This window comes from Oncorhynchus kisutch, linkage group LG28 (genome assembly GCF_002021735.2).
Source record: "Oncorhynchus kisutch isolate 150728-3 linkage group LG28, Okis_V2, whole genome shotgun sequence".
Taxonomy (NCBI): domain Eukaryota; kingdom Metazoa; phylum Chordata; class Actinopteri; order Salmoniformes; family Salmonidae; genus Oncorhynchus; species Oncorhynchus kisutch.
Window position 1 is genome coordinate 4,284,779 of NC_034201.2, and position 26,375 is coordinate 4,311,153.

A 26,375-nucleotide genomic window follows, 5' to 3' on the forward strand; every position below is an offset into this window, starting at 1 on the left:
GTTACCTGCAAAGAAACATGTACCGTCATCATTGCTTTGCACAAAAAGGGCTTCACAGGCAAGGATATTGCTGCCAGTAAGATTGCACCTAAATCAACCATTTATCGGATCATCAAGAACTTCAAGGAGAGTGGTTCAATTGTTATGAAGAAGGCTTCAGGGTGCCCAAGAAAGTCCAGCAAGTGCCAGGACCGTCTGCGGGATCGGGTGCATCTGCACGCACAGTGAGGTGAAGACTTTTGGAGGATGGCCTGGTGTCAAGAAGGGCTGCAAAGAAGCCACTTCTCTCCAGGAAAAACATCAGGGACAGACTGATATTCTGAAAAAGGTACAGGGATTGGACTGCTGAGGACTGGGGTAAAGTCATTTTTTCTGATGAATCCCCTTGAAAGGGGAATCCCCTTGATGAATCCCCTTGAAAGCTTGTCCGGAGAATACAAGGTGAGCGCTACCATCAGTCCTGTGTCATGCCAACAGTAAAGCATCCTGAGACCATTCATGTGGGGGGTTGCTTTTCACCCAAGGGAGTGGGCTCACTCACAATTTTGCCTAAGAACACAGCCATGAATAAAGAATGGTACCAACACATCCTCTGATGATTGGCTCAGTGCTCAGTGTCATGGGGACACTACAGTCGTGGCCAAAAGTCACCCAACCATCCAGGAACAGTTTGTAGATGAACAATGCCTTTTCCAGCATGATGGAGCACCTTGCCATATGGCAAAAATGATAAAACTAAGTAGCTCGGCGAACAAAACATTGATATTTTGGGTCCATGGCCAGGAAACTCCCCAGACCTTAATCCCATTGAGAACTTGTGGTCAATCCTCAAGAGGCAGGTGGACAAACAAAAACCCACATATTCTGACAAACTCCAAGCATTGATTATGCAAGAATGGGCTGCCATCAGTCAGGATGTGTCCCAGAAGTTAATTGACAGCATGCCAGGGTGGATTGCAGAGGTCTTGAAAAAGAAGGGTCAACACTGCAATTATTGACTCTTTGCATCAACTTCATGCAATTGTCAATAAAAGCCTTTGACACTTATGAAATGTTTGTAATTATACTTCAGTATTCCAAAGTAACACCTGACAAAATATCTAAAGATACTGAAGCAGCGAACTTTGTGGAAATTCATATTTGTGTCATTCTCAAAACTTTTGGCCACGACTGTAGTGTCCCCATGACACTGAGCACTGAGCCAATCATTGCGCAACGCTCCGTATTTTCTGCTGGCTTGCCCCACCACCACAGAAATCACAGAGCTTGGCTGAAACACCTGCATTTTGGAGCTGCCTTACTCAAGAAAACAAAAATGGTTTTATTAACTCAATGAATTATATATATTTTTTACATGGTTTCCAAACTGATATGTGACATGTATTAATGCCCCCAAAATATATTTTATTGCTTAAAATGTGGGCGTCAAAACGCCCCACATGCCCTGAATGGGTCGCCACTGAGTTGGGGGAGGAAACGGGACGGAAGGGGTGTAGTGGAACAGACCCAATGAAGAGAATTTAATGTAGTTAGGCCTTGACTGGCCTTACACTCCAGTACAGTAGCTGGCGATGTATGCACCTTGAATGTAGAATGCGACCTGCCAACCCAATTCCAACGAAGAAGAAGGTGAAGATTTCTGATAGGAGCTCTGTAACTCATTGCGAAACATTTGTCCAACAACATCCAGGTTGGGTAGTTCAACTGTATATTTGGTTATTCTTTCTAGTCTAAATAATTGAGCAATTCTGTTTTCGATTTTTCATTAAAATCTTTTCTTGCTAGCTACATTACTTTTCAACACGACATCATAACGTTGTTGTCACACGTGGATACTACTGCCGTGAGTTAGCTAATTTGCTAATTCCTAGCTTAGCTACCATTTGTTAGCAAGGACATTTTCGTTTTCATAGAAGGTTAGCTTTTTGCGTTTAGACACGATCGTTCATGTGAACGTATAGTGTGAGATTCGATGCCTCCTGCAAGCAAACGGGCGAGAAAAGAGGACTCACTGCTGGAGTTGGCGTGTGAGTGGGGGTCCTGCCAAGAGTCGTTCGATCGGATGCAGGAGTTCTGCGAGCATGTGGAGGGTCACCTCAAGGCGCTGGACATAGAGGACGGGGGAAATTACTCATTTGGTGAGCGGGCAAGGGGAGCATGGATTACTCTCTTTTCACAGCCACTCAGTACCTCCGACGTGGAGTGACGCTCTGTGTGAGAGATACAATGCATAAGAGAGGAAAAGTCTAACCTTATTTTTTATTTGAGATAAAGTAGCTATCAAAGGCTATTGTGGAAGACACTCATGTTGTACAATGCCATATGCATGTATCTTGTTCGTTTTATGTCACTAGAGGAGCACAGCTGTCTATGGAAAGATTGTGGGTTCTGCTCTGTGGAGAGTGCCGAGGAGTTTAAGCGCCACGTCTATTTCCACTGTTACCACACCAAGCTGAAGCAGTGGGGCCAGGGGGTACTCAAGGCCCAGCCCAGCATCGGCACCTGCACCATTGGCCTCCACAACCGCAACATCGTGCCTGACATCACAGACAACTTCATCTGCCAGTGGGAGCAATGTGAGGTGAGACACTGTTGGTGTGGGTTATATCTAGCTTAGATGTGAAGCTTGTGGACAGACAGACATGGCATTAAGCCGGGCATAGACCAGGGACGTGAACAGTCAGGCACGAAACGCACACAACTCTTTCATTTAGATGGGCTCAAATCTATTCAAGTGGACCGGTTTAAGCATATCAGTTTAAGTGGTGAAGTTTTCACACATTTGTTGGTCTTAATAAGTTCATTACTATGAGAGTAACATGTTTTTGTGTGTGTGCGTTTGCAGCAACCATCCCTTGCCAACCCAGAGTGGTTCTACCGCCATGTGGAGATGCACAGTATGTGTATGGATGTACCCTCTGCTGATAAGGAGCTCTTGGTGCGCTGTGGCTGGAAGGGTGAGTCCACTGACCCCTGTCAAAATGTCAGCAGTGATTAACACAGGCTAATTTACACCTTTTCATGGAGAAGTAGAGGTGTTTGTGTGTTTCAGTTGAAGGATGTGGGGTTTTTGATTATTTTGGAATTGACGGTGGATAAAATAGGTAAAAGCAGGTTATTACTGATGTCATGTGACCTGGAACCAGAGTGTAACTGCTACTGAGAGTATCACCTGTACTTATTTTCCCCTGACTTTTCTCCAGACTGCGAGGCCACGTTTAAAGGGCGTTTTAAACTGCGGGAGCATCTGCGGAGCCACACTGGGGAGAAGGTGGTGGCCTGCCCAATCTGTGGAGGCATGTTTGCCAACAACACCAAGTTCTTTGACCACATCAGACGGCAGACCACCATCGAGGGTGAGAGGGGAAGGTCAGGGGTGGATTGGATTAATGGCGTTGCTAACATTGTGGAGTATAACACAGTAACACATTTACTTAATGACTGACTATAACTGTGTGTCTGTGGTCCCTTGTCTCTCCTAGGTCAGAGGTTCCAGTGCTCCCACTGCTCCAAACGCTTTGCAACAGAGAGACTACTGAGGGACCACATGAGGAATCATGGTCAGTCCCTTGAACTCCCCTTTGTATTTCTATTACACGTTGCTGTCGTTTGATGCTCAGTAATACTGTGCTCTGTATCTTTTTTTCCTTCTCTCTCCTTCTCTTCTGTTAGTAAATCACTACAAGTGTCCATTGTGTGACATGACCTGCCCATCCCCCTCATCACTGCGGAACCACATAAAGTTCCGCCATAGCAACGAGAAGCCTTATAGCTGTGAATACTGCGAGTACAGGTAGGTTAATGAATTAGGCAAATAGTTAGGTAATGCCCAGGACTCCCGGTCAGTAATATAAGCCAACACCATCCATTTCTGACAGAGATCATGTCCATACTCTATCAATATTATGAAAGTGAATTATATTGAAGGAGTACCTGTTTAGTGTGTGCAAGTGTTAACGATAGTGTGGGCAGAACCCATCCTAACCCGTCTTTCCTGTGGTGTGTGTGTATCTCTCATCAGCTGTAAGAACCTGATCGACCTTCGTAAACACCTGGACACCCACAGCACTGAGCCGGCCTACCGCTGTGACTTCACCAACTGTGACTACACCACACGCTCACTGCACTCCATCAAGAACCACTACAAGAAAGTACATGAGGTGAGTTAGGGATATTTACAAATGTTTATCCTTTTTATACTGCTGCACTGTGCTGGGCTGGCCTGGTCATGCGTCCATCACAGTTGGTGGAAATGTGCTGAAAAGGACAATAGAAGCCAGCCCGGTATGGTTTGTGTCAGCCATGAAAAAACAACTCTATTAATTGTGATCCATTCCAAAACTATGCGTGACCTATTTTCTAAGATGTTTGCTTTTTGTGTTGACGACTCAGGGAGATTTTGTGGCTCGCTACAAGTGTCATGTCTGTGAGCAGTGCTTCACTAGAGGAAACAACCTCACTGCCCACCTCCGCAAGAAGCACCAGTTCAAATGGCCCCCTGGACACCCCCGATTCAGGTACCAACATAGCAAGCGTAACATTTATAGCCAGCATACTAGGACAACCAATTCTAAAGTGCATGTGGTTGAGATTGCATCGAACAGCATGTTTATGTGGAGATGGTTTGTATTAACAAGGCCTCATTCAATGCAAGTAGTTTGACTCCAGAATCATTACTAGGTGAATGAGAAAGTCTTGAGCATCGTTCGGGAATCATTTTGGTCTTGTGGCTAACACCTCCGTCTTCCTTCTCTCTCCCAGGTATAGGGAGCATGAGGATGGCTTCATGCGTCTGCAGCTGATCCGCTATGAGAGTGTGGAGCTGACCGAGCAACTGATGAGAGAGAGACCGGAGGGCCACGAGGGGGAGGGGGAGGACGCTGCCCGGACAGATATCCTGGGGCCTGGGGAGGATGCCAGGGTAGTAGCACACTCCACGGAGGTACAGGTGGAGCTGAGAGGGGTGCTGTTGGAGGGGGAGCAGGAGGAGGGTGTGTTCTATGATTTGACTGGGGGGGACTCATCTCAGGCAGAGGAGGACACTGTGATCCTGCAGCTACAGGACACTGCTCAGCAGCTGGGCATGCAGGTGGTATAACCACTACAACCCCTCACATAGACATGCTGCTCATCTAATGGCTTGTTCCTCTGAGATACTGAGCAGTGACACAGCACAGAGGCACCAGGACTAAGGGAAGGACGGGAGAGCTTTACCGTTTTTTTTAGCATACCTGTCTACTGAGTATGAGGAGGGGGAACTCTTCAAGGATTCACATAGTATTGATTGAAGTGAACAGTGGCTCCTAAATATTGGGATTTAACCAGCAGGACTGGCCTTACCTGCCCTCACTTCAGGGCCCACACTTCTCATAGCACTCTGTCAGAAGATATGGAGTTGATATTGTGGATGTGATTTCTTGGACTGAAGAGTTGTTTTCCAACGTCTGATCCGCCATTGTTGGAGACCAAGACAGTTGCTATGTTTTGCATTATGAACAACTTTGAGCTGAGCTGAATGGACTTCATAGGTGTATACTATAAAGCAGGATCAATGAGTTAGCCAGCTGACTAAGTAGTCTTATATAACTTGTTATATTCTTTTTGGGGGGAGGGGGTTTGAAATGTGTTGGTCTAAAGGCGTCAGCATGCTTCAGTTCGGCTGGCACCTAGCCAAACTTGGCTAACCGAATGAGTGTGCTCGCATATGACCTTTGCTTGAAAAATTAGAAGAAAAGCGACAATAGTACTGTTTGTCTAATCAGAATTAATCTAAGATAACTCAAGAAGTCTGTCATTAATCTGGATGTTTTTGACGAAGAGATCTTAGTCGTGCAATTTTATATCTAAGATGTTTGGTGAAGTATTTTTCAAAGGAAAAAATGTGCTTGAAAATGAGTCGTCTCTCGTTGAATGACAACAGACTATTCAAGAATCTATACTGTTGACCAATCACAGACAAAGGGGTGTGAACTTCGGCTCCGAACTTCGACTTGCCTCCAAAATGTCATCTTAATATATGCATAAACTCTTCCAAATTGTTTTGGCTGGGAAGCATGAGGACGCCTTAATTCAGTGTTTTCCAACTCCAGTCCTCGAATACACCCAAACAACGCACACTTTTGTTGCTCTGGAGAATTTCATCTAATTCAACTCATTGAGGGTTTGATGATTAGCTGAATCGGGTGTGCTTGTCCAGGGCTACAACAAAAATGTGTTGAATACAATTGATTCAAGTTCAAATAAAATAACCAGAAAATGAATAGTTATTGCTGGTTGTTTATCTAAGTTAGCTGGCTAACTCATTGACCCTGCTTTTTATTATACCTCAGCTGTTTGATTTGACATTTATTTTTTGGTCCTGGGCAATAAACAGATTGTGCTTTTTATTGGCTTGTATCGTATTTTGCATTGCTGTCACTCACCTTTTTAGAGCGTGTATATTTAGTTTGATGCACATTTCAGAACATTGCATGTAGATGTGAACTGATGATTCTCTATCAAGTGAAGCAGAACGTTGTGTATAATACTTATCTATATTTTGCTCTTAATTATCCCACAGAAATTGATTTACTGCGTGTGCGTGCCTGTGCGTGCATGGTGTGAAAGAGAGCATTCTCTGGCCTAGAATCTAATCCACTTAGTGGTGCTCTTGCATCCGGCTTGTTGCCCGTCAGACACGTCCTCCAATGATGGACAAGACTGGCAGACACAGAGAGGCTATGTACATGACTGAAATAGGATGTTGAGGCTCTTGATTGTTGCCACTCTATTCAACGGCAGAGATGGAATCAATACTTTTTGCTCTAGTCGTGCAGCTATGGCAATGCACTCGAAAGCCATTCTTATAACAATATCTTGTTATTTCTCGCCTCCTTTTCTTATACACTACAATTGCACATCCATACAAAACTGTATAATGTACATGAATATATCTGCAACCCATGCTATGGCTCTGTGTAAGCACAGCACATAGTATTATATCTGTGGTAGTAGTGGATGGGTTGTTGTTAGCTTGTGTTTAAAAGATTAACCAGTCCTAGGAGCTTAGTGTTAGCAGCACTCACTGTGCTCTGCTTCCTTACTCTGTCGCTATCTCTGGACCCTAATGCAGATAGAGTTCATGCAGAACACCTGAAGACTACTTGGCATGCTTCTGTGCCTTTTTATGGAGATTTAAATGGAAGTTTGAAGAGAAACTCATTAACATCCATGCATGTTCTTTCTTTGGTTCAGAACTGAGTTGTTTACCTCTCCTGCTCGTAGAGACTGCTACTGAGGGACAGAAGAAGGCAACCATGAGACTGTACTCACTGCTGCTTCTGCTCCTGGGGTCCTCACACGGGGTATTCGCACAGCTGCCTGAGTTAATGGAGGAGGAAGGTAGCGGTAAGATATTTTACTAGAACAGTATTACTCGTGATGGTTATTGAATGAAAGTGCATAACTTTCGTGAGGTTTACCCTTGGTTCAGTACATACATTTGAGTCATTTAGCGGTTTGTCTTATCCAAAGTGACTTAAATCAGCTCCAGGATGTATGTAATCTGATGAAATTGAAATGATTAATTCAGATTTGACAGGTAACTTAGTGTATATTATCTGATGGAACTGATCTGATTCAGGTGTGACAGAGGTGACTCCAGAGCCAGAACCTGTGGATGACACCTACTGGTCAGGCACAGCCCCCATCTGTATGGGAGGTTGTAAGGGGAGACACCAGGAACTGAAGAAGGATCGCTGTGGGGACTCTGACTGCTGCTGGTTTGGCTATAAATCCCTCTGCAGAGGTACCACTCCCACATGTAACCTTTATCTGCTGTACCCTGCTCGCTCACTGTAGTGTAGCACATTCATCATAATTACATAAATATTCTATCAAATTGTATTTTCCTTAACAACAGGAAATGAATGAATTTGTCAGTACACTGAAATGTATCAAACTAAAATTTGAAATACATTGTACTATCTTTATCTTCTCATATAGTATATTAGTCATTATTCTCTACTTTGCACATGCTCTGTTTGTCCTGTTTGCTCTTGTTCTATAGTGTTTGTCCTGTTTGCTCTTGTTCTATAGTGTTTGTCCTGTTTGCTCTTGTTCTATAGTGTTTGTCCTGTTTGCTCTTGTTCTATAGTGTTTGTCCTGTTTGCTCTTGTTCTATAGTGTTTGTCCTGTTTGCTCTTGTTCTATAGTGTTTGTCCTGTTTGCTCTTGTTCTATAGTGTTTGTCCTGTTTGCTCTTGTTCTATAGTGTTTGTCCTGTTTGCTCTTGTTCTATAGTGTTTGTCCTGTTTGCTCTTGTTCTATGGTGTTTGTCCTGTTTGCTCTTGTTCTATAGTGTTTGTCCTGTTTGCTCTTGTTCTATGGTGTTTGTCCTGTTTGCTCTTGTTCTATGGTGTTTGTCCTGTTTGCTCTTGTTCTATGGTGTTTGTCCTGTTTGCTCTTGTTCTATAGTGTTTGTCCTGTTTGCTCTTGTTCTATAGTGTTTGTCCTGTTTGCTCTTGTTCTATAGTGTTTGTCCTGTTTGCTCTTGTTCTATGGTGTTTGTCCTGTTTGCTCTTGTTCTATGGTGTTTGTCCTGTTTGCTCTTGTTCTATAGTGTTTGTCCTGTTTGCTCTTGTTCTATGGTGTTTGTCCTGTTTGCTCTTGTTCTATGGTGTTTGTCCTGTTTGCTCTTGTTCTATAGTGTTTGTCCTGTTTGCTCTTGTTCTATGGTGTTTGTCCTGTTTGCTCTTGTTCTATGGTGTTTGTCCTGTTTGCTCTTGTTCTATGGTGTTTGTCCTGTTTGCTCTTGTTCTATGGTGTTTGTTCTGTCCTGTGTGGTTCAGTGAACTGTGGGAGGCCTGATGTGGACTATAACGGGATGGTGTACGGGAACGACTGGTGGGTGGGCTCAGTTGTCCGGTATGCCTGTCGCTCTGGCTTCCTATTGGTGGGGGACCCTGCCCGAGCCTGCCAGTCCAATGGAGGCTGGACCCCCAAACCCTCCTGTCTCAGTGAGTTGCCCATTTTGTTCAATAGTGATCGAAGACCCAACTAATTTGTCTCCACTACACGTCACTACTCCCTGTAGGTGTGAAGAAGTAGCATTCGATGTCATTGTGTGAATGTAGCCACCTCACAGTAGTCTCAGTGAGTAGCCTGTTTGTTCATACAGGCTTATTGATCACCATTAATTTTGCCTTAACACCTCAGGGAACACATTTTTAGTACACTCACTATCGTACTATATTAAGTCCTTTACCTTTCGTTCCTTCTCTCACATACACCTCATGTCTCTGCTCCTCCACACCCCATCCCCTCTACCCCTGTCCCCCCTCTCTCCCTGGGCCAGGGGTGTGTCGTCAGGGCCGTGTGGAGATCACTGAGAAGGAGCTAGAAACAGCTACCTGCTCCTCCACCTGTCCCCTTAAGTCCTACATGGGGCCTCTTAAGCAGGGCTGCTACGGCATCGACAACTGCAGGAAGATGAATCCTGACTGGAAGCGCTGGTTCACCCGCTGTGACACGTGCCTGTGTGATTGCCACATCGCCTGTGGTAAGTAGTAAACTTTTACGCCCTTGAGTGGTACAGTCCATTGACTGATGATAGCTAAATAACTGGGCATGTCAACTAGCAGGCAATGAAGTTAAACCAGATTAGCTCGTTTCAATGAATGGGTGGAATGGGTGTGAGTTTGTTGAGTTCTTGAAAAATGTGTACTCTAGAGTGTGGTTAATAATTAGTTCACAACGTGTTTATTAAATTTGATATCTTAAACTTAAGGTAACCCATTCATATTTCACAAGTTCTAAAATCTTTGGCCCACACAACAAACACTTCCCCACAATGTATTTTATCTTTAAGTATCTTTAGGTTAAAAGACGGACAAATTCCACTATTGAGTGACTAGAATATGTATTCCAAAACCATCACAAGGATATCGGTGAACAGGCTAACATCACAGATCCTCATTGGAATCTCAATCGGAATGCTCGAATCCTCGTCGGACTATTGCTGCTTCATCTGCTGTCAAAGGGAAACCTAGCGAGACATCTCTGGAACTAACAACAGTCTGTCGTGAGAGACTGCGGTCCTAACCTCAACAACCTCATAGGGTTAACGTATAGAACACAGTGGAGGTAAAGACACTACTTTTCCTCAGTTTCCTAAACAAACTCCCTGACTACATAAAGGACTCATCATGCAGCGTATATTAACCGTTTTGACGATAGAGGGGGAGGCCTCTCCTAGTGTAGAGGTTCTGTTGGGATTAACGAGTTGTCCTTTAGCTCAACCTGCTCATTCAATCTGTCCTGGAACCTAGAATGAGCTAGTTGTTGAGCTGAGACCTTAATCTTGTTACCCACCGCAGCCCAGAGGAGAGTAGAGGTGTCGGTGGAAGTCAGAGAGGAGGACCAGGTTAACTATCTAACAGCATGTTTACTGTACTGCATGTGGGGATAGCTTGGAATACATAATATGCAATGTGTATTTCTAAATGGATGGGGATATACAATATTAACAAAGTGTGTCTTCATTTCTCCTTATGTTACAGCCATTGGTTGGACTGTCTGTATTGCTTAAGAGTTACCCAGACGTAGATGGTTGTCCAAAGTCAAAGGTGCTTCCTCACTAACAATGTTAGTTGTTGATGATTTGTCATTGTCTTATAAATCCAACTCTGTGTTTAGACCATAGGGATCTAGATTCATTCTATTTTGAATCCATTCTATTTCATTATGTTTGTTTAGATCAAGAGCTGAGCCTCAGGATATGTTTGTTTCCTTTGCGTTTGTAGCAGCCAACTCCTGCAATGAAATGAACATGACCAAGTCAAACATTATTTTGTCTGAGTAATGCTCTGCTAACAACTGCTTATTACACACAGAATGGAATAGTGTTGTACATACTGGGAGAACAGAAGAATAAGAGATCATTCATAAGCACTGTTTTAGACCCGCAAGAACCTGCATCCACTCTGACAGTAGCTCCCAGGAGGTCTGATTGGCCTCATTTCCAGCCACTCAATTCACACGCTTCCAGGGGCAGCCCAAAGTCTGGGTAACTCTTTCTCTGTGAACCTATTAAATGGAGAGCAACACGTGTAAGTTCATCATGCACAACAAGGCAGGATAGGCTATGATGACTGACCATACCGTACAACATTTTGATAAGAGAAAATGACTTTGATTTCTGGAAGTATGTCATTGTAAAATGTATACGAATTAAGCCTGAAAATGTACAAGATACAAGAGATTACATTGACTTCTCTGTCAAATAAAATGTATTTAAATGTGTGTTTAGTGTTAATAATGATGCTAATACTGACCAATGTTCCTTACTTAAAGTCGTGGTCTGGGTCCTCCAGTCTCCTCATGGGCCCCAATAGTACTCCCCCTTCCACCACCGAGCTGGAGTAGACCTGACCAACCAATTCTCCATTGGACAAGCTCACTCTCACACAGACAGCCTGATAGGCACTGCCACCCTCACTGGACCTACAAGATACAACAAGAACCCAAGATAATGAAGGCTTATTATGCCCCTTCAAGTGGGTATGTACTCTCTTTAGTGTTCAATATGAAACCATGATAACCGTAAATTAAAAGACAAGTAATAGCATAATGTAGTATTAGTGACAGTTTAATGTGTACGCTGACATTTACTTTCATATTCAATCAACCGACATGAGCGATACTGTTTGCAGGACATGACCTACAGCAACACAATATATAGATGTGAATGTGGCACTATAGCTGTAATATGTCAGAGCACCCAATAAATATAATTGGAACTCACCTCCCTGTGCGAGTGTCCCCAGTATCAACAGCTGCAGAAGAGCCACAGAGAGGAGAGTTGTAAGTCCTGGTGCCATTATGATGAGACTACCTGCGTCTCAAATCCAGATGTCTCTTGCTTTGTCACACACACAAGAGCACTTCTTCAACTGTACCTGACCCCAGTGATCCCCGTTTGAGCACATTCCAGACCCATGTTGCCATGGTTATTGTTTCTTATTTATCTATTCAGCAAAAGGCATTGTGGAATAAGGTCAGCACGCTCTTTAAGAACTCACGCGTATGAGAAAGACTGCGCCTAAGAAAATTGCTTTTCTTTCAAATGTTCCCTTTTGCTCCATTTAAGAACTTTTTTCACAAGGCCATTCTTCAAGCATATTGTGAATAGAAAGTGATGTGTTAGCTTGTCATTGATATAATAAAGCAGAAATCTGCATTGACGTTGAGTAATGATCTATCTTCGCCCTCTGATCCTGTGTTCCCTCAGGTGGCATGGTGAAATATGAGGTGAATACAATATAAAGGTAAAGAGCCTGGAGACAGTGGACACTAAGTGGACTTAATCCTTCCTCAGATATAACCTTGAGGAGCTTTATGCTCTATTCTAATGCATTAATATCCTTATTTAAATTAGCAGTTTTCTGAAGGCTTTGCAATGACTGTATTGTTGAAACATGTTTTTCTGCAGTTTTCCAGAATCCAGAGTTTCAATACTGGCCAAAACATGATATATGATTGTTCAAGCTTTTCCTAGCATTGCTGTGTTGTGCTCATCAATGTCAACAATCTCAAAATAACCCATGACTGTGTTAATATCTATAATAACCACATGGTGTTGCTGCAGTCCCAACACCAAAACATTAAAGGCTTGGAAACTGGTGCAACACAGTTTCTTAGTTCTTTTTTATCGCTTGGTACTATTTTCACAAGAATGTGGAGAATTTTCAAAACTCTTAGGACAAAACTCCAAACGTATAACATTTGTAACGCAGCCAGTCTTATGTTCAAAAGCTTTCATTGTGCATTCATTTTTTTGGGTGGAGACATACCGCACAACCATTGAGCCACAATATAATCCTACTGTGAAATACATTGGTTTAATCACCAAAACACAACATAATGACTGTAATTATTTTAACAACCATTAATGTAATAGCAAAAAATATAAGATAACTTTGAATGTATGTAGTATGCTACAGTACTGTAAATTACAGTACGTTACACTGTTTTCACATTAGGCAATGTACTTGCACTACCCATTTTAAAATTGACTGAACATCACATTTCCATTTCTATCCCAGGGGTGATCATTGAAGACATCTTTCACAATGTAATCAAATGAAATACAATGTTTAGCAGGTGCTAGTTTGCATCAAACCTGTCTTGAGCATCCTCATCTTTCATGCACCTGGGGAAAAACCTTTTGGCATGGCGACTCCAAGCCTCACATAGGTCTGGGTGAAAATCATTGCATGCCTCATCCATGGCTTGAAGGAGAGTGGTACGCTTATGGGGATGGCAGTCATACATCTTACATCTATATTGTATTTTACATTATTGTATGGTACTTATGTTTTGGGGTCACATACCAAAATGTGGAGTGTTGTCACTTTGGATATAAGTGTCTGTTACGTACATGGAATATACTGTATTATGGTATTAGAGTACTGTATTGGCCAATGCAATTTTAGTAAAGTGGTGTGACCCCCCACCCCCAATTATTTATTTTTTAACACCCCAGCAGCTTAATTTTGGATACATGAAAACCTACGTAATATTGAGTTGCACCCCCTTTTGCCCTCAGAACAGTTTCAATCCTTTGGGCATGGACTCTACAAGGTGTCAAACGTTCCACAGGGATGCCGGCCCATGTTGACTCCAAATCCTTCCCACAGTTGTCAAGTTGGCTGCGTGTCCTTTGTGTGATGGACCATTCTTGATACACACAGGAAACTGTTGAGCGTGAATCCTAGCAGCGTTGCAGTTTTTGACATACTCCAAACCAGTGCGCCTGGTACTTACTACCATACCCCGTTCGAAGGCACTAAGTATCCAGACCCATTGACTTTTTCCACATTTTCTTAAGTTACAGCCTTATTCCAAAATGTATTATTTTTTTCATCCTCAGCAATCTACACACAAGACCCCATTATGACAAAGTGAAAACAGGTTTTTAGACATTTTTGCTCAATTATAAAAAATGGAAATACCTTAAGTATTCAGACCCTTTGCTATGAGACTTAAAATTGAGCTCAGGTGCATCCTGTTTCCATTGATCATCCTTGATGTTTCTACAACTTGATTGGAGCCCACCTGTGCTAAATTCAATTGATTGGACATGGTTTGGAAAGGCACACACCTGTCTATATAAGGTTGACTGTGCATGTCAGAGCAAAAACCAAGCCATGGGATAGATGGAATTGTCTGTAGAGCTCCAAGAAAGGATTGTGTCGAGGCACTTATCTGGGGAAGGGTACCAAAACATTTCTGTAGCATTGAATGTCCCGAAGAACAGTGGCATCCATCATCCTTAAATGGAAGAAGTTTGGAACCACCAAGACACTTCCTAGAGCTAGCTGCCCAGCCAAACTGAGCAATCGGGGGAGACGGGCCTTGGTCAGGGAGGACAAGCATCTCTGCAGCACTCCACCAATCAGGCCTTTATGGTAGAGTGGCTAGACGGAAACCACTCCTCAGTAAAAGGCACGTGACAAAACGCTTGGAGTTTTCCAAAAGGCACCTAGACTCTCAGATCATGAGAAACAAGATTCTCTAGTCTGATGAAACCAAGATTGAACTGTTTGGCCTGAATACCAAGCGTCACATCTGGAGGAAACCTGTCACCATCCCTACGGGGAAGCATGGCGGTTTTTCAGGGACTGGGTGACTAGTCAGGATCGAAGAAAAGATGAATGGAGCAAAGTACAGAGCGATCTTTGATGAAAACCTGCTCCAAAGAGCTCAGGACCTCAGACTGGGGTGAAGGTTCACCTTCCAACAGGACAATGATGCTAAGCACACAGCCAAGACAACGCAGGAGTGGCTGCAGGACAAGTCTCTGAATGTCCTTGAGTGGCCCAGCCAGAGCCCGGACTTGAACCCGATAGAACAGCTCTGTAGAGGCCTGAAAATAGCTGTGCTTCAACGCTCCCCATCCAACCTGACAGAGCTTGAGAGGATCTGCAGAGAAGAATGGGAGAAACTCCCTCATACAGGTGTGCCAAGCTTGTAGCGTCATACCCACGCGTGAAACACTGCTTTTAATCATGGCAAGGTGACCGGAAACATGACCGAATACAAACAGTGTAACTATTCCCTCCGCAAGGCAATCAAACAAGCTAAGCGTCAGTATAGAGACAAAGTAGAGACGCAATTCAACGGCTCAGACACAAAAGGTATGTGGCAGGGTCTACAGTCAATCACGGATTTACAAAAGAAAACCAGCCCCGTCACGGACCAGGATGTCTTGCTCCCAGGCAGACTAAATAACTTTTTTGCCCGCTTTGAAAACAATACAGTGCCACTGACACGGCCCGCTACCAAACATGCGGACTCTCCTTCACTGCAGCCGACGTGAGTAAAACATTTAAACGTGTTAACCCTCGCAAGGCTGCAGGCCCAGACGGCATCCCCCTCAGAGCATGCGCAGACCAGCTGTGTGTTTACGGACATATTCAATCAATCCTTATCCCAGTCTGCTGTTCCCACATGCTTCAAGAGGTCCACCATTGTTCCTGTTCCCAAGAAAGCTACGGTAACTGAGCTAAACGACTGTAGCTCTCACTTCCGTCATCATGGAGTGTTTTGAGAGACTAGTCAAGGACCATATCACTTCCACCCTACCTGACACCCTAGACCCACTCCAATTTGCTTATCGCCCAAATAAGTCCACAGACGATGCAATCTCAACCACACTGCACACTGCCCTAACCCATCTGGACAAGAGGAATACCTATGTGAGAATGCTGTTCATCGACTACAGCTCAGCATTTAACACCATAGTGCCCTCCAAACTCGTCATCAAGCTCGAGACCCTGGGTCTCGACCCCGCCCTGTGCAACTGGGTACTGGACTTCCTTACGGGCCGCCCCCAGGTGGTGAGGGTAGGTAACAACATCTCCACCCTGCTGATCCTCAACACTGGGGCCCCACAAGGGTGCGTTCTGAGCCCTCTCCTGTACTCCCTGTTCACCCACGACTGCGTGGCCACGCACGCCTCCAACTCAATCATCAAGTTTGCGGACGACACTACAGTGGTAGGCTTGATTACCAACAACGACGAGACTGCCTACAGGGAGGAGGTGAGGGCCCTCGGAGTGTGGTGTCAGGAAAATAACCTCACACTCAACGTCAACAAAACAAAGGAGATGATTGTGGACTTCAGGAAACAGCAGAGGGAGCACCCCCCTATCCACATCGATGGGACAGTAGTGGAGAGGGTAGTAAGTTTTAAGTTCCTCGGTGTACACATCACGGACAAACTGAATTGGTCCACCCACACAGACAGCATCGTGAAGAAGGCGCAGCAGCGCCTCTTCATCCTCAGGAGGCTGAAGAAATTCGGCTTGTTACCAAAAACACTCACAAACTTCTACAGATGCACAATCGAGAGCATCCTGTCGGGCTGTATCACCGCCTGGTACGGCAACTGCTCCGCCCACAACCGTAAGGCTCTCCAGAGGGTAGTGAGGTCTGCACAATGCATCACCGGGGGCAAACTACCTGCCCTCAAGGACACCTACACCACCCAATGTCACAGGAAGGCCATAAAGATCATCAAGGACAACAACCACCCGAGCCACTGCCTGTTCACCCCGCTATCATCCAGAAGGCGAGGTCAGCACAGGTGCATCAAAGCTGGGACCGAGAGACTGAAAAACAGCTTCTATCTCAAGGCCATCAGACTGTTAAACAGCCACCACTAACATTGAGCGGCTGCTGCCAACACACTGACTCAACTCCAGCCACTTTAATAATGGGAATTGATGTAAAATATATCACTAGCCACTTTAAACAATGCTACTTAATATAATGTTTACATACCCTACATTATTAATCTCATATGTATATGTATATACTGTACTCTATCATCTACTGCATCTTGCCATCTTTATGTAATACATGTATCACTAGCCACTTTAAACTATGCCACTTTGTTTACATACCCTACATTACTCATCTCATATGTATATACTGTACTCGATACCATCTACTGCATCTTGCCTATGCCGTTCTGTACCATCACTCGTATATCTTTATGTACATATTCTTATCCCTTTACACTTGTGTGTGTATAAGGTAGTAGTTTTGGAATTGTTAGGTTAGATTACTCGTTGGTTATTACTGCATTGTCGGAACTAGAAGCACAAGCATTTCGCTACACTCGCATTAACATCTGCTAACCATGTGTATGTGACAAATAAATTTGATTTAGATTTTTTTTTTGACTCAAGGCTGTAATCGCTGGCAAAGTTGCTTCAACAAAGTACTGAATAAAGGGTCTGAATACTTATGTAAATGTGATATTTACGTTTATTTCTTTATAAATTTGCAAAACAAAATTAATCCTGTTTTTCATTTGTCATTATGGGATATTGTGTGTAGATTGAGGGGGGAAAAAGACAATTTCATAAATTTTAGAACAAGGCTGTAACCTACCAAAATATGGAAAAAGTCAAGGGGTTCGAATACTTTCCGAAGGCACTGAAAGTGTTTCGTCTTGCCAGTTCAACCTCTGAGTAGCGCACATATGCAATCCATGTCTCAATTGTCTCTTAAAAATCATTATTTATCCGGTCTCCTCCCCTTCATCTACACTGATTTGAAGTGGATTTAGGTGACATCAATAAGGGATCATAGCTTTTACCTGATCAGCCATAGAAAGAACACTGTCTTTTGAACACTCGGTGTATTGGGGATGCATTTATTATTTGTTTGGGACTTTCTGGATGATTTGGATGTTGTATTACTGCATTGTAGAGGGGCTAGAAACAAGCATTTTACTGCAACTGCTGTAACATCAGCTAATCTGTGTACGCAACCAATAAACTTTTATTTGATTTGTTACATACAGTACATCTGTTGTATATATTGTCTATCAGTTTTTTTTACTTACTGTGAAGTAAAGTCATAATCATAGAAGTACATTCAAGTACGTGTATATATTTTTCATGTTTCGGTTTCAGACATTTTCATTATTTAGCTCTCAATCTGTAGAAATATGTACATGTAAAATCTATAGGTTTACCAAAAGTTTAAGTGATCATCAATTAAGAGCAGTCAGATTAAGTAATGGTGAAATGTCTTAACAAAAGAGAGAATCGTATCAAAAGTAATATGAGCATTGCATTGTGAAAGGCAATTACTTTATATTAACATGTATTGCAATGTCTAACATGTATTTCTAGATAACACTGATTAGGTTTGGTGAAAAAAGTGACTGATTTAGTGTACTGTCCTTAGACAATTTATACTGTCCTTAGACAATTTATACTGTCCTTAGACAATTTATACTGTCCTTAGTTTCAAAACAATTGCCTTTTTGATCATCTGTTTTGAGCTTTTTACTAAGAGTTTTGACAATGTACCACATACTTGTGAAAATTGCACCAACGCTATAAAAAAAACGGTATTATGAAATCGTTCCTATGCAAATGTAAGGAGTGCATCTTTATAGGTCAGCTGTTCCATATGAATATATTAATCTTAGACCAATTACTGACTTTATCTATAATGCACAAAGTCACAGCAAATTACACCAGAAGAGGGGAGTAGGCCTAGTATTTTCTTAAACAGAAATGTCTAGAATGGTTATTCATTGTATTTGTATTTTCTTATTTAATTATAGGGCTATTGTACGGAATAACTGCAATTGCAGCCATTACTCTTATCATTGGACTTAGTTACACAATGATAATTGTGATGGTCCACTATCTTTTTAAACAGGCTAACCATTTAAAGACGAATAAGACCGTATCTTTGCAAGCATCCACACGCGTAAAGTACTTTATCCCCGCTCAAGACGAGCATGACATAATTGCTTATTTATTGTACCTTATGAGGTAGGCTAATATTCAACGTTGGCTGGCGAAAAAAACACAGACCAAATATGTTTTGGTTTCTTCCCACGGAGTGATTTTTAGGGCGTTATTTGAACGGGAGTAACCCCGACTGTTTCTCCGAAAATAACCCGGGCACTGCAGCATCAGCACCAGACAGATGCGCAGGTGCGGTCTTTAAAGAGACCGCGCGCGGATAAATTCACATCGGTGGGTGCATTCGATAGCCTACAACCTACGTTTGTATTGCTTACATCACTAAGATGAAATAAACAAACAATGGATTGGTGTATCGACTTTTCAATCGGATTTTTTTGTAGCTATGGGCAACACACAGGCATAGGCTACGACGTGGTCGTCAATGCTTATAGGCTATGTGCCAAATCATTCCAAATCGTTATGCCCAATAAGGAATAGTAAAAATAGTGCGATAAATGTTTGTAATTGCACAAATATTCAAGTATTATTATGCTGTGTTATATGTTAATCGCATTTCTAAACTACTGTTGGCACCCCATAATACAACTTTGTGTGGGGTCTATCAAAGCTTTTTGATTTCATTCAGGTGAAAACCCATAAGCCCGATCCATATGTGTCCTACACATACAACACAATAATCACATCATCATGGTTCTTTAAAGCATTCAGCCTGGGCTTCCTGTGGACTATCTCCTCGCAAAACCTGCCAGTAACGCCCTGAAACACAGACCGACGGGCGTGCCAGAGAGGCACTGACCGGCAAGATAACGGTACTGCGTGCTATTGAGCTACTGCAGCAAGCCAGAAGAGGACGTGGAGACTAGACGGAGGAAAGAAAATATAATCAACACCGCGGCAAGGACGTTTGTGCGATAGGTATTCTGGATATGGGAATTAAATAAGTAAAACACATCTGATTTAGCCTATAACCTGTCAGAAATCGAACGCACTCCTGATTGATTGACTAAAGATGCAGCATTTGTTGAATTATTAATCTCTGACAATCATCATACCACACTTGTTCCGGCCAGAAGGGGGTTTTGATAATTTCGACAATAATTGCGGTAGATATTGTGTGCAGGACGTTATGTAGCCTAGCAAGCACCGAGTGATCTTTTTTGGGGGGGGAAAACATCGTTTCCTCATCCTTCTCCATCGCGCCGTAACCGAACCGAACATTCATGGAGCCTGGAACACAGTGACGATCTTTGCCTGGCACGGGACTGACTCGTTGGGCACCATCTCTTGTTGCTGGGTCTGCTGTTTCATTGTAAAGGGATGAACTGAGCAGTGCTCTTCATAAATGGGAACGGAGTGCTCTATTGTTGGTCAAGTCAACACTCAAGAAAAAGTATGTTGGATTAATTAATGCATCATTTGTAAATGTGAAGAATTTAAAATGAGCTGTTTATATTTGTGTGTATTGTGTTTATGCTTGCATGTAGGCCTGTGTGCGTTCATGGAATAGCAATCTATTTCAGATAATGCATGTATTAGTGATGTAATGCATGGAACAGCATGGGACAACCTCTCTTCTTTCACTCCATCCACCCTCCTGCCAAACACCTCAGGATTGTACAGTATGTTCAAATTAGCCCATGTACAGCACAGCCATATTTGGGTTTAGCCTTTTGTTCTTGTGGAGAGGTAGAGAGCTCAAAGAACACAGATTCAATAGATGGTTTAATGTTTACATCATCATGGGGAACATAGTAACAGGTGCCTCTGAAAGAGAGAACCTGTGCCACTTCTCTAGGCTATTACCAAGTAATTACTCATTAGGACAGACAAGCACTGGATTCCTTACTGCCAGCAATGTATCAGCTAAGGCTACAGACGATAACCATATCTATCTTTAGATGTGACACCTTATTACCTCCCAATTCCATCACGTGGCCAGGCGGCAGGGCAATGCATGAGAGAGGTAAGAACAGGGCAGCCTTGATCTCACAGAGAGAGACCCCATTATGGTCTGCCAGGCTGCGTCCATAATGGCACCCTATTCCTTTTATAGTGCACTACTTGGGAAAGGGTGCCATTTGGGATACACCGGTTATGTTGGGATGAACCCGTTATGGTTCGTTGGGGTTCTGCAGAGCATAATGTGATAATAGGGTTCTGATAAAAAAAGTTGTACACTATATAGGAAACATGGATACAAATTGTTTTGTAAAAATGCTGAGTCCATTGGTTTGTCAGGGATCTGTATAGGTCTTAAAGCAGTGTGCTAGTGGTCGGTCGGCTTCTAGGGCCTGAAGCAGTGTTCTAATGGTCGGTCGAGTTCTAGGGCTTAAAGCAGTGTTCTGTCGGTTGGGTTCTAGAGCTTAAAGCAGCGTGTTAATGGTCGGTCGAGTTCTAGGGCTTAAAGCTGTGTTCTAATGGTCGGTCGAGTTCTAGGGCTTAAAGCAGTGTTCTAATGGTCGGTCGAGTTCTAGGGCTTAAAGCAGTGTGCTAGTGGTCGGTCGAGTTCTAGGGCTTAAAGCAGTGTGCTAGTGGTCGGTCGAGTTCTAGGGCTTAAAGCAGTGTTCTAATGGTCGGTCGAGTTCTAGGGCTTAAAGCAGTGTTCTAATGGTCGGTCGAGTTCTAGGGCTTAAAGCAGTGTGCTAGTGGTCGGACGGGTTAAAGTGCTTAAAGCAGTGTTCTGATGGTCGGTCGAGTTCTAGGGCTTAAAGCAGTATTCTAATGGTCGGTCGAGTTCTAGGGCTTAAAGCAGTGTGCTAGTGGTCGGTCGAGTTCTAGGGCTTAAAGCAGTGTTCTAATGGTCGGTCGAGTTCTAGGGCTTAAAGCTGTGTTCTAATGGTCGGTCGAGTTCTAGGGCTTAAAGCAGTGTTCTAATGGTCGGTCGAGTTCTAGGGCTTAAAGCAGTGTGCTAGTGGTCGGTCGAGTTCTAGGGCTTAAAGCAGTGTGCTAGTGGTCGGTCGAGTTCTAGGGCTTAAAGCAGTGTTCTAATGGTCGGTCGAGTTCTAGGGCTTAAAGCAGTGTTCTAATGGTCGGTCGAGTTCTAGGGCTTAAAGCAGTGTTCTAATGGTCGGTCGAGTTCTAGGGCTTAAAGCAGTGTTCTAGTGGTCGGTCGAGTTCTAGGGCTTAAAGCAGTGTTCTAATGGTCGGTCGAGTTCTAGGGCTTAAAGCAGTGTTCTAATGGTCGGTCGAGTTCTAGGGCTTAAAGCAGTGTGCTAGTGGTCGGTCGAGTTCTAGGGCTTAAAGCAGTGTTCTAGTGGTCGGTCGAGTTCTAGGGCTTAAAGCAGTGTTCTAATGGTCGGTCGAGTTCTAGGGCTTAAAGCAGTGTTCTAATGGTCGGTCGAGTTCTAGGGCTTAAAGCAGTGTGCTAGTGGTCGGTCGAGTTCTAGGGCTTAAAGCAGTGTGCTAGTGGTCGGTCGAGTTCTAGGGCTTAAAGCAGTGTTCTAATGGTCGGTCGAGTTCTAGGGCTTAAAGCAGTGTTCTAATGGTCGGTCGAGTTCTAGGGCTTAAAGCAGTGTGCTAGTGGTCGGTCGAGTTCTAGGGCTTAAAGCAGTGTTCTAATGGTCGGTCGAGTTCTAGGGCTTAAAGCAGTGTTCTAATGGTCGGTCGAGTTCTAGGGCTTAAAGCAGTGTGCTAGTGGTCGGTCGAGTTCTAGGGCTTAAAGCAGTGTGCTAGTGGTCGGTCGAGTTCTAGGGCTTAAAGCAGTGTTCTAATGGTCGGTCGAGTTCTAGGGCTTAAAGCAGTGTTCTAATGGTCGGTCGAGTTCTAGGGCTTAAAGCAGTGTGCTAGTGGTCGGACGGGTTAAAGTGCTTAAATCAGTGTGCTAATTGAAGTTCACTAATGGAATGTCAATCAATAGAGGCCATGGTCAGTTCATTTTCTCCTTTTCCTCAATCTAGGATGTAAGGTTTGAGCCATGCTAAACAGAATTGATACTTTACAGTAGGCCTATAACAGCAGCACACAATGCAGATTGGAGCTTTCTTTATTACATCTGTTTTAAGGGCAACTCTACCTTCAGGGAAGAAACTGATGTGATACAGTGTTGACTCTTAATTAGACTTGGTCTATGTAGCTGATGCTACATTGTATCATTGTACACATTAAAACTCGTTTTTCAACCACTCCACAAATTTCTTGTTAACAAACTATAGTTTTGGCAAGTCGGTTAGGACATCCACTTTGTGCATGACACAAGTAATTTTTCCAATAATTGTTTACAGACAGATTATTTCACTTATAATTCACTGTATCACAATTCCAGTGGGTCAGAAGTTTACATACACTAAGTTCACTGTGCCTTTAAACAGCTTGGAAAATTCCAGAAAAAGATGTCATGGCTTTAGAAGCTTATGATAGGCTAATTGACATAATGTGAGTCAATTGGGGGTGTACCTGTGGATGTATTTCAAGGCCTACCTTCAAACTCAGTGCCTCTTTGCTTGACATTATGGGAAAATCAAAAGAAATCAGCAAAGACCACAGAAAAAACATTGTAGACCTCCACAAGTCTGGTTCATTCTCCCACTGCAACTTATTATAAAGCTCTTTGTGGATAAATCAAGCTGTCTGAAGCTAGGCAGTCATAAGGGGCTGCAGCCAGCCGCACCTACAGTATACTCTGATGACTCACTGACTGGGCCTTTACATATTGTAACAGGACTAGGTGTTGAGCAAATAAATTGCTGCATTTCTACCTCCTAACCCATTGAGACAGAAACCTGAACCTGCAGAAAGACGGTACTTTATAGGTAAAGCCGCATGTCTGTATTCGGAAAGTATTCCGACTCCTTAACTTTTGTTATGTTACAGCCTTATTCTAAAATTAAGGTCCCACAGTTGACAGTGCACATCAGAGCTAAAACCGAGCCATGAATTCAAAGGAATTGCCCATAGCTCTCCAACACATTATTGTGTCAAGGCCCAGATCTGGGGAAGGGTACCAAAACATTTCTGCAGCATTGAACGTCCCCAAGAACACAGTGGCCTCCATCATTCTTAAATGGTAGAAGTTTGGAACCACCAATACTCTTCCTAGAGCTGGCTGCCTGGCCGAACTGAGCAATCGTTGAAGAAGGGCCTAGGTCAGGGAGTTGACCAAGAACCCAATGGTCACTCTGACAGAGCTCCAGAGCTCCTCTGTGGACATGGGAGAAACTTCCCGAAGGACCATCTTTGCAGCACTCCACCAATCAGACCTTTATGGACCTTTATGGTAGAGTGACCAGATGGAAGCCACTCCTCAGTAAAAGGCACATGACAGCCGGCTTGGAGTTTTCCAAAAGGCACCGAATGGACTGTCGGTCCATGAGAAACAAGATTCTCTGGTTTGATGAAACCAAGATTGAACTCTTTGGCCTGAATGTCAAGCGTCACATCTGGAGGAAACCTGGCACCATCCCTACGGTGAAGCATGGTGGTGGCAGCATCATGTTGTGGGGATTTTTTTCAACGGCAGGGATTGGGAGACTAGTCAGGATCGAGTGAAAGATGAACGGAGCAAAGTACAGAGAAAGGCTTTATGAGCTCAGGACCTCAGACTGGGGTGAAGGTTCACCTTCCACCAGGACAACGATCCTAAGCACACGGCCAAGGCAACGCAGGAGTGGCTTTGAGACAAGTCTCAATGTCCTTGAGTGGCCAAGCACGAGCCTGGACTTGAACTCGATCGAACATCTCTGGAGAGACTTGAAAATAGCTGTGCAGTGACGCTCCCCATCCAACCTGACAGATTTTGAGAGGATCTGCAGAGAAGAATGGGAGAAACTCCCCAAATACAGGCTTGTAGCGTCATACCCAAGAAGACACAAGGCTGTAATCGCTGCCAAAGGGGCTTCAAAAAAGTACTAAGTAAAGGGTCTGAATACTTATGTAAATGTGATATTTCCATTTTTATTAGTAATACAGTTTAAACATTTCAAAAAGCCTGTTTTTGAGTCGTCATTATGGGGTATTGTGTGTAGATTGATGAGGGGGAAAAAATGATTTAATACATTTCAGAATAAGCCTGTAACATAAATTGTGGAAACAGTCAAGGGGTCTGAGTACTTTCCGAATGCACTGTAGTGTACTGTATATTATGACTGCCTAGCTATGAGCTTCAGACAGCTTGAGTAGAACGTTCATTGTCTTCCAAAAAAACATTAACAAAAATATTGTGACAATGTGCAACCCATAAATAGTGTTGGTGTTGCTCTGCCTGCCTGCCTTTCATGCTGTAGTAGGGAAACAAAGTCCCCCCTAGAATAATTCATAGGAGCTAGAATCAATAGAGCAGGTTTGATATGCGAGTTGCAAAACAAGGGAAGCAGAACAAAACAGACAGGTGTCGTGTTCCAACCAACCTTCGATAGGAAGGACTCAGATTTTGTACCCCAGAAAAGTTTTATTTTTGTGGTGTGGTAAGCGTAGGTGTACAGGTAGTAAGCGTAGGTGTACAGATAGTATAAAGTGTGTGTGTGTGAAAGCTAATGTGAAATATTGGTGTATTTCCTCTTAATTGGCTTGTGTGGTGCTACGTGTCTCCTCCACGTTGCCCAGGCCAGAGTGAGTGGGGAGTCAGGATTCGATAAGTGGGGGAGGGGGGATACTCCATGTAGGCCAGGAGGTTTCTCGTGAATTAGCCATTTCAGCACTATAAGGCTCTGCTAGTCTGTAATCAAATCCTCCACTCCTCGTACCGTCGAGGAATAAGATCCCCCACATCCAGCCTGTCTATGCTGTAGACCTAATAAAACCTCTTACAACGTTATACAACTAGACCAAATCTGTGTCCCAAATGGACCCCTACTCCCTATAGGCCTCTGGTAAAAAGTAGTGCACTATATAGGGAATAGGGTGTGATTTGGGACGTCTATAGCCCTAATCACATTAGCACCGCCAAAACCGTCGGACCTCTAAGAGCTTGTCTAGCATGTCTGCAATCACTACAACACTGTTTCCACTGTCTCATCATCGCTGTTCACAGCTTTATATAGAGCAACACCATCCCTACATTACAAACTGATTGTCCAGGTCATGTCCTTATGGAGTAGGCCTGGCAGAGTTTGTTTTTGACAGTCAATCAATGTCAGTTTGTTACGTCATCATTCACTCAATTGCTTGATAATCTATCACTTTCATTACATTTCAATACTCAAACCTCCAAGCCCATGGCAGAGAATTGGGTTTATTTATATCCCATGGTATGATAACATAACATGGATCTATTCTGCCCCATTTGCTTTGGGATTTAACAGAATATCCAAACCAAAATTGTTTCTGTGAAAGTTCACAGAACATTTGGTAGGTCGCAGCAAATGTTCTCATAACACATATACTGTCCTGTCATGCTTATGACTATCCTTAAAGGCATGTTCCCAAAACACATATACTGTCCTGTCATGCTTATGACTATCCTTAAAGGCATGTTCCCAAAACACATATACTGTCCTGTCATGCTTATGACTATCCTTAAAGGCATGTTCCCAAAACACATATACTGTCCTGTCATGCTTATGACTATCCTTAAAGGCATGTTCCCAAAACACATATACTGTCCTGTCATGCTTATGACTATCCTTAAAGGCATGTTCCCAAAACACATATACTGTCCTGTCAT

The 26,375-nt window shown here is 43.3% G+C and overlaps 2 protein-coding genes across 5 annotated transcripts in view; both read left to right on the forward strand.

The window, feature by feature from the left end:
* Positions 1-1,553: 1,553 nt before the first annotated feature.
* Positions 1,554-11,279, forward strand: hinfp (histone H4 transcription factor). 3 transcript variants are annotated; one of them, XM_031808131.1, is made up of 12 exons: positions 1,554-2,138; positions 2,355-2,581; positions 2,846-2,957; positions 3,204-3,356; positions 3,483-3,560; positions 3,673-3,793; positions 4,022-4,160; positions 4,393-4,517; positions 4,762-7,386; positions 7,622-8,995; positions 9,334-9,537; positions 9,847-11,279. In XM_031808131.1, exons 1-9 carry the CDS (start codon positions 1,973-1,975, stop codon positions 5,096-5,098), a joined length of 1,458 nt encoding a protein of 485 aa, XP_031663991.1. In that variant the 5' UTR covers positions 1,554-1,972; the 3' UTR covers positions 5,099-7,386; positions 7,622-8,995; positions 9,334-9,537; positions 9,847-11,279. The 3 variants fall into 3 exon arrangements, with proteins under 3 accessions (XP_031663991.1, XP_031663990.1, XP_020320392.1); XM_031808130.1 differs by having other exon boundaries at positions 9,334-11,279; XM_020464803.2 differs by having other exon boundaries at positions 4,762-7,380; positions 9,334-11,279.
* Positions 11,280-19,528: 8,249 nt separating this feature from the next.
* The window catches only part of abcg4a (ATP-binding cassette, sub-family G (WHITE), member 4a), a 51,212-nt gene continuing 44,365 nt past the window's right edge, over positions 19,529-26,375 (forward strand). The window contains exon 1 of one of the 2 annotated variants that reach the window (XM_020464190.2): positions 19,529-20,168. In XM_020464190.2, coding sequence (XP_020319779.1) covers positions 20,121-20,168 — 48 coding nt within the window. In that variant the 5' untranslated portion in view covers positions 19,529-20,120. The remainder of the gene's footprint in view (positions 20,169-26,375) is intronic. The other variant, XM_020464191.2, reaches the window with a different exon arrangement.